The following is an 8,945-nucleotide window of genomic DNA, read 5'->3' as shown; positions in this document are numbered from 1 at the left end:
GACAATGAAATTGCCAGACACTAAGCCTGCAGCACACGTGTATGGCCATACATGTAGGCTAGAGCTATGTAGGGCACCAGCCTGTGATGCGCTGTTTCAACCGAGGGTATAGGACTGTTATGTCTGACAGCGTCTGTCTTCTATACCTGCAACACTAGGCACCCCACAACCAGCTGGTGTGTTTATGTGACTCGCGTGACGCAAAAGTGGCTCTCGCCCAATGCTAGAGCCACATGTAAATGAGCTTTCCTCAAAGGGAAGAGCTCAATCGTCAGTGTTTGTTTTGTGCGTGGTGAATTACGGAGTGGATGCTATGTGACTGATAAACTGTAAACCGTTTTATTGACATGGATGTAATTCGCGAGGAGATTTTTCTCTACGTCTTGTGGAATGACATGGTATGTGGATACGACGCACGCCGGTTTAATTTCTGCACAATGTAGGTGCCATTGGTGATGCTGTTGCGTTGATGCCAGAATGTCCATTTTAACCTGGTTAAAACCAGTTAGCATTCTCAACAGTAGTCCATTGCAAGTTAAAACCATTTACAAGTAGCCTACGTTTATATCGAATCGTTTGATCGCGCATATATTTCGTTTAGTCCCTTTATCCTGCAAGCATCAGTGTTTGTAGTGCATTGACAATGGTAAACTGTGCTATGTCAACAAGCAAGCTTGACAACTGTAACTGTGCTTAATGTAACTGTGCTTAATGATTCCATTAGTGACTAGTGGCAGGCTATTGAGGCCGCTTGGAGGCAGTGACCAAGGCTTTCATTGGCAATAAAAACCCGTCAGGTGGGAAATCTTATTCCTTCGATTCCCTTTTTATCACTTATCACGCAGTAGACACATACAATGTTATAATCTCCATCCCCATTTCTCAGGGATCATCTGGCATCATGAGTTCACACAACGAAGGAGATGCGTACACCATCGCGCCCGAGATGCCAGCCATGTTTGATGGCATGAAGTTGGCAGCTGTGGCAACAGTGTTGTATGTCATCGTGCGCTACTTGAATCTGAAAAGTCCCACCGCCCCGCCTGATATCACCTTCCAAGACACACCTCTCAACCACTACATCCTGAAGTCCTGCCCCATCCTTACCAAAGAGTGAGTCTGCAACAGATACTGAAAGACTTTGCACACAAGTGAAACTTCATTACCAAATCTAAGCACATGTTTGGCTCTGTTTCCTGGTTTTGGATTGTTCTCCCTGAGTAGTAGTAGGGGTAGGCCTACAAGCAACATCTCTGTGAACACTGTCTCTTGTCTCTGGCTGTTATCGCTAATATAAATTGCCATATTGTGTTTTATAGGTATATTCCACCGTTACTATGGGGTAAAAGTGGACATTTCCAAACTGCCCTTTATGGAAAGATGGGGCGCGTCGGCTCGCCACATCCAAATGGACTTCGGAAATACCTTCCCATGCAAGATGGAGCAACAGCCACATTTGATCTCTTTGAGCCTTTATCTGACCATATTACAGGGGGTAAGTGGGGTAATGTCAGCCCTTTTGTATAATTGCTTTTAGTAATACTGTGTCCATATTATTTATTTGTACATTATTACAGCAACAATCATCAGTAGAACCATTTCAGTCAACATAAATCAGTCCAGATGTTTATGTTGGTGTTGTTTATGTCATTTATTCCATGTATTCATTTTGACAATACTGTGCCATTTTCAGGGTTCCCAGTCTAAGAGGCATACAGTATATAATTCCATGACTTTTCCCCGACATTCCTTGACCAAAAAAAAAAACCTGAATTTCCATTGCTTGTTATATATAATGAATAGTACAATATACTGACTAATAATTTCAGAGTAGCGTTCAAGAATCTTTTACCTTTTTTAGAGCAGATGGATGAATTGGCACTGAAGAAACAAAGTTGGGCTACTCAAACAAGCAATAAAGCTAATAACCAGATATACATCAATTTCGCTTGGAAATATTTGTATTGACAAGTACGTCTTAAATTGCAACAGCAAAATTCCCTGACTTCCCATGTCTGGAATAGACTTTCCAAAATTCCATGATATATCAGCAATTCCATGCCTTTCCTCCTTTAGCTAGAAAACCGAATCAAACATGTGATGACAGATATGTTTTATTCATGAAATGCTCTAAAATTCCAGCTTCATTGTGAAACCAACTTTGTTTACAGATGACATTACCATGGTGATATGCCCAGGGATTGGCAACCACAGCGAGAAGCACTACATCCGCACCTTTGTGGGTTACTCCCAGAGCCAGGGCTACAGATGTGCTGTCCTTAATCACCTGGGAGCGCTGCCAAACATTGAGCTCACCTCACCCCGCATGTTTACATATGGTAAGGAACAGACATTTTACAATTACACACAGGACGAAAAGATTAGTTGGTCAATCATCGTCAGACTCAAATTTTGTCATTCAAATAGACTGAATTAAATATTTCAAGGCGTTTGGAAGATGAGATGTCACTTAATGAACTAAAGTACAGAGGTAAGTTTGTTTGTTTTAAATACGTTTCACAGGTTGTACGTGGGAGTTTGCTGCTATGGTGGGCTACATGAAGAAGGCTTTCCCCCAAACACAGTTCATTGTGGTTGGCTTCAGCCTGGGAGGGAACATTGTCTGCAAGTTCCTTGGAGAGAACCGAACCAATCAGGAGAGGGTGCTGTGCTGTGTCAGCGTCTGCCAGGGCTATAGTGCACTAAGGTGAGGAAGTGTTAACATCAGGCTTTGACGTCAATGTAGCGTGTACCGTCATTTCCCGACTATTAGCCGCGGCTTATACATTGATTTTGCCAAATTTCTTCAGCTATGAGGTTAATACAGAGGGGCAGTTAATATGGTGTTAATATGGTTTTGTTACCTTTAACTTGCATAAAACACTGTAATGCGGCTTATAAAATGACTGTACCATTGCAATCCTGCTGAATGCATTTTTGTGTGCTCTGTCCAGGGCTCAGGATACATTCCTAGAGTGGGACCAGTGCAGGAGACTCTACAACTTCCTCATGGCAGACAACATGAAAAAGATCATCTTATCACACAGGTACAGAAAAGGCCTCAGCACAGAGCATCTGACTTGGGATGGCCTTGCCGTGTGGCTACATGCTGTACATTGTAATATAATACTTATAGGCTGTTCAGAAGTTCACGTTCCAAATTTGCAACAACAAGCAAGCAAGTGAAAAGCGTGTTTGGCGAGATCACTAGCCAGGGTCATGGAGTGCTTTGCAGGGATCGGGCAGGAGTCTACTGCGCAGGCAGGAGTCGAGCAGGACCCATGCGTACACCCCTTTGCTATTCCTAACCTAAGAAGATGGGAGGCGTGAGGGGAGGTGGTGGGTTGAAAGCGAGAGAGCAAAGCAGTTGCTGCAGCATGAACAGGTAGGCTGGGAAAAATGACCTGATAGGAATGAGGCTGTAGGCATGACAAATTTCGTCACGCTCCTCACGAACTTCCGTTTAAAAACGCCATTTTGCTGACTACTACATGCACTCTAGTAACTGTATACACTACAGTATACACTTTCTAGCCCCCCCCCCCCCCCACGTGTTTAGGTATCACATGAATGCTGTACAACAAGCTATGGTGAAATGATGTTGTTACAGATTAAATGTAGAGCTCACAATTTTCACATTTCTGCTTTATTCTAAAGATAACTATTGCAACTACATAGTCGTTGTGTTGTAATTATCATGTCATTTATAAAAGATCACTGAGAACTGGAAGCTTAGATTATTTAGCTTCTTCTTGATGTGATTTGGTGTTTTCAGGGGAAGCCTCTTTGGAATGAATTCAAGCAAAATGAAGGATGCAGACCTGAGCCACCTCTACACAGCCACCTCCCTCATGCAGATAGACGACAGCATCATGAGGTACGGTATATAGTAGTACTGCTCATATTGTGTGTGCCGTGACTGCTATAGAAAATAATCTTGCCTCATAAGATGCTCCGAATGATGTTTTGTAAAACAATTAGTAGCAAGGGATACACAGAATTAGGTCAAAAAGAACTGAATGAGAACTGTAAACAACTAACTATTGTGGCCTTTGCGGCATAGGAGCCTGTACCTACCCTATTTGGTAATGAGAATAGCCTACTTTTCACTTATATAATATGGTCAGGTGATACCCTTTAGTCTATATTTTAGAAGGGATAGTTAATCTTATTATTAGATTCTATACAGCGGACATGTGTTTAACATGAATAGATTGAAAGAATGGAAAAAATATGTCTGAACCAGCCATATTTGATTAATTTTGAAACAAAAGCCCTAATCGATTGTAAATTCTATTGAGGAAATATTTAGGAACAGTATGGAACACGTTTTGGAACCATTTTTCTATGTCAACTTTAACTGTGTAATAAAACTGCATTTTTACAACAATGTAAACTGACTTCTAGGAAAGGAGTCGTTCGATATGAATAGTTGGCATCAACTACATTTGGTTTGTGCTGTTGTTGACATGCAAAGCTGTTATGTAATGACTCTCAAATATCCAATATGACCTATTTGAAGGCGGTAGGAACCCATTGGCATTGCCATTGCCATGACAGCCGTTGGCCCTAATCTGGACCCAGAACCGGACCAGACTGAATATAGACCACCCGTAGGAAAACAACATTTGAAAATGAGCTGTGAACTGTTTGTCCCACCCCCCACCCCCCCTTAGGGAGAAATAAAGAGCATTAAGAATAGATGGAGAAGGAAAGAAAAGGTTTGTTGATATCTTAAGATCTCAGATGAGAAATAGCCCTCTTCTTGTCTCAGCCCAAGTTCAACTGAAGATCTCGAAATTCTTTGTTTTTCTTCTCAATCTATTCTTATTGCTCCTTAGTTCTCCAAAGGGGGGGGGGGGGGGGGGGGTGTTAAGACAAACAGGTGTGATCTCAATAAGAGGTGGTTGATTTCTTGTGAGACAAGAGACAGAATATTTTCATTTAGGCAGCTGCTTTATGAGGGGTACGACAACATTTATCTGAAGAGGTTATTGTGACATCCTCTGTTTGTTCCCGTGTTCCAGAAAGTTCCATGGACATGACTCCTTAAAAGAATACTATGAGAAGGAGAGCTGCGTGCACTACATCCATAATGTACGTATGACAGTTTTCTTTCTCCCTTCTATTGCATAATGCATGTTTCATCATTACAGAGAATAGTAAAGCTAAGTTGTATTTATCTTTAAAAATATGCATGAATCAGTGACAAATGTAATCAACATGCTGACATTTTGTAACAGGTCAATGTCCCACTCCTCCTGGTCAACTCATCAGACGATCCACTTGTCCATCAGTCTCTATTAACGATACCCCGTACACTTGCAGGTATGAACTGCCTTTATATTGCCAATGCTTTTCCATGTTATCCATTTATATAACAAAGATCCTTCATTACTGACAAGCTAGAGCAACATAATGCATCTCTATGGAAGCAAAATTCAAACAGTTCCTGTCTGCTTAAGGAAAGACGTCATAGTGGGATATCGATCGGCAAGCAGTTCAGTTAAAATGTAACGGCACTTTCTAGGTCTGCTTAAAGGGGGATTTCGCCCCCCCTCCCCTTGGCGATAACAGAACGGGGAAATGGTCGAACGTTTGCACCTCTCACTCCGCTTTAACCCTCGTTGATATAAACTACTATGGATGTTCCACAATGATGTGACAGTTGCAGGTGCCATTGTAGCATTGGCTCAGTTCCATGTAACTTGTTCATTCATTTACTTGTTGATTTCTGCTACTTACTTTCACATCTATAGGCAGTCACCTATACGTAAGAATAATGTTCTATGTGGTGGTTGTGTTTCTGTTACATCTCCAATATGTATGTTTTTGAATGTGTCCTTCTGCTGGTTTCCAGTTCATTCAGCTGGATTGTGAGAGCAGGTACAGCACCTCGGCTACATTAGTAGTAATTCACTTGGAGTGGAGGAGCTTTAACGGCTGAGCGTATTGGCACCATTGTGTGTGCACATCTCATTCAGGCATCTGTCTCTTGCGTGCGCCGTCACATGCATGCCCTCGTTGTGTTAATGGCCTAAGCTCTTCTCATCTCTCTCTCTCTCCCTCTCTCTCCCTCTCTCTCTCTATCTCCCTCTCTCTCTATCTCTCTCTCTCTCTCTCTCTCTCTCTGGCCTGCTGCGGCTCAGACAGCCGTGCTGAATTTTTCAGGGCCATGCGATCCCTCCCCTGTGGGATTTATTTATAGGAGGTCTTGGCTCCGCTTCCTGCTCGGCCGTGGTCTTGGATGGGTCAGCCTGTCCTAACATTCAGCCTCCACCTCTCGGCCAGCTCTCTCTGGTCCCACCCGGAGCTGCTGCTGCGGCACAGGTGGCCGTGTAGGTGGCATCACAGGGGCCCGCGCTCCAGGTGATCTCGCAGCGGACCTGTAACCGTAGTAGTTGCGGAGCAGCTCCGTGGAGGTGGTTTGTTTGTTGCTTGTGTCGATGATGGCGTGGCTGCCGTGGGTAGCTCGTTTTTGGAGGCATGAGGTAGTGCCATCTGCCCTGTCTGCTACTGGAAGGGGGGTGGGAAGGGGGCGGGGCTGGGTCAGGAGGGATGACTCAGCTCAGAGAGACTCCGCACCACACCAGCTGTCTGTGTGCACACGTCTGACCCCCCCTCTCTCACCCCCCCACCCTGCCAGATCAGCCCAGTTCAGTTCAGTTCAGCTCAGCTCGCGTAGCACAGCGTGGGCCGAGACTCCATCTGGGGCTGGGAATTAGCCATCAGTCAGACACTGCTCCCCTACTAACCTACTTTCCCAGGCCAGGCGGAAGCTGCCGTGATGATGATGATGATGGTGGTGGTGATGATGATGATGGCAGAGAGCAGCGTAATCCTGGTCATGTTTTGGCTAGCGTTGGCTCGGGTGGTCATTCCCGGAATCCTGACTCAGAAGTCGCCGCCGAGGCTGCTCAGGCGGACGGCGTCCCGCACCGCTGACAGACTCGCCGCGGTGTCACGTATCAGGGTCGCCCGGCCTCTCGGTTTGCCGGCGACTGATCGGCCAGGACGCTGAGCTGAAGAGGGACGAGAGGCCGAGACATTCGGCAGGTTTAGGGTGTCAGAAAGAGAAAGGGCGACGGCCGTGAGGAAGTGCGAGGGTGTGACCTGAAATCAAGCCGTGTTCCTCGATCTCGTCCAGCTGTCTCCGCTGCCGAGTGTTGTGTTCATGCGCTGGCTTTCATTTTAATGACTCCTAAATGCAGTTTAATAAACAATGTTTGAATGAAGGAAGCACTCCACACTTTAAGTATCCACAATATGCATTTTCGGATGTATCCATCAGATCTGACTTGGTAATAGAGGCAGCTTATTGAAAGCCATTGAGTCATCAGCAATAATAGCATTGTGTTTTTGCCTTCTGACTAGTTAATTAGTACGATTTTAACGTATTTGTTCACTGAACTCTTCCTCTCGCTGTGCCCCCCACAGAAAAGAAGTCCAATGTGATATTTGCCCTGACGCTCCACGGGGGTCACCTGGGCTTCTTCGAGGGTGCGGTCCTCATCCCCCAGCCCCTCACCTGGATGGACAAAGTGATCATGAGCTATGCCAACTCCATCTGCCAGTGGGAGAGGAAGCGGCCCGCCTGCCAGACCGCCTGCCCGGACGCCACGTTCGAGGACACAGAGGGCAAAGGCAAGGCCTAAAAAAAAAAAAACCTTGTGCACCACACACACTCCTGTTGTCCGTTTACCGACAGCCCATCCACCTTAAACAACACAGTGCTGCTCTCCGATGAGTCACTACAAAGGCAGGTGATCGTCGCATAGAGCAGTTTATTTTCAGCTCTCTTTCCCATGTCCGTGAAGCAGATGGGATATCTGGAGGAGTAACATCATTTGGACTGTGCCTCCTGTGATGTGTTCGTAGAGCACACGCGAGTGAAGAGACCCACAAGGTGTTCATGTTTTTATCAACCTTGGATCCTGTAGACACCCTGAGTGGGGAAAGACTTGCTACAACGTGTTTGTAATTTACAGTCTTATATTATTTGGAAAAAAAACGTTTTTTTTTTCCTTCAGCTGTTTTATTTCCTACCGAATACAGCCTTTGGTAAGAATTAATGTTTTCATTTTGTTTTGTGTTTCAATGTATGTTACATTTCAGAGCAGTTACTGACACGGAACCTTGACTTAGATGGTTCGTCCACTATTGAATTTTAAAGCAACACTAAAGAGTTTTCCGTATCTTAAAATAATGTTTCCAAAATCATTTCAGCAGTTCATCAACTCGTAACAGGGTGAACGGCACGTCTGCTTTCACTTCGCGGCCCTCTATCGGCTATAACCGCACTATGTAACTTTACGAGGTGGGGTAGTGTATCTGTAGTTCGATGAAATGAGACATTAGAAACTACAAATTTGACTTGCTTCGATGTTCCAATACATCATACTTTCATAAAATCATGCAACATATTCTACCTTGTCTGTTATTTGCTGGATAAACAAACAGTGTGTGTGCGACAGTGGAAAAGTGCTTTAGTGTTGCTTTAAAGAATATCACTATTATGTACTTCAGCTACACCTGCCTTTAGTACTCCAAACAACTGAAACTTTAGTCCAAACCCTATGGCGTTAGTAGAGATACCTGTCTTTTACACTCTTGCGTGACTTGTCCTCCTGTGAACCCTAAAGTTGCCTTATTGCCTGTCCTGTCCTGTGCACCAGGCCTCAACCGGCTGTTCTGTGAAACAGGTGCTCCACCTGCTGGTTCACTGCAGTCAGACCAAATGCTCTTAGTCTTGGCTCCAGAATCTAATCCCACTTCACAAAGTTGATCATACTAATGGACTACGACGAGCATATACCTTATGATTCTACTTTGACATTTCTCAAGTGAATGTTACACTTACTAATGTAGGAAGAGTAACCCGAAATGGGTGTTTTTTGCACTTGCACTGGTTTCATGTAACAACATCAGTCAAATTATTTGGCAGA

General features: G+C 44.4%; 1 protein-coding gene across 1 annotated transcript; it reads left to right on the top strand.

Moving 5' to 3' along the window:
* Positions 1-298: 298 nt before the first annotated feature.
* Positions 299-7,655, top strand: abhd2b (abhydrolase domain containing 2, acylglycerol lipase b). The gene is made up of 11 exons (XM_062547890.1): positions 299-398; positions 725-797; positions 887-1,113; positions 1,320-1,495; positions 2,172-2,339; positions 2,524-2,707; positions 2,955-3,047; positions 3,776-3,877; positions 5,028-5,097; positions 5,244-5,328; positions 7,438-7,655. The coding sequence occupies exons 3-11, from the start codon at positions 902-904 to the stop codon at positions 7,653-7,655; spliced, it is 1,308 nt and encodes a 435-aa protein (XP_062403874.1). The 5' UTR covers positions 299-398; positions 725-797; positions 887-901.
* Positions 7,656-8,945: the final 1,290 nt, after the last annotated feature.

This window comes from Sardina pilchardus, chromosome 10 (assembly GCF_963854185.1).
Source record: "Sardina pilchardus chromosome 10, fSarPil1.1, whole genome shotgun sequence".
NCBI classification, from domain to species: domain Eukaryota; kingdom Metazoa; phylum Chordata; class Actinopteri; order Clupeiformes; family Clupeidae; genus Sardina; species Sardina pilchardus.
This window is presented reverse-complemented; position numbering and strand designations above follow the sequence as displayed.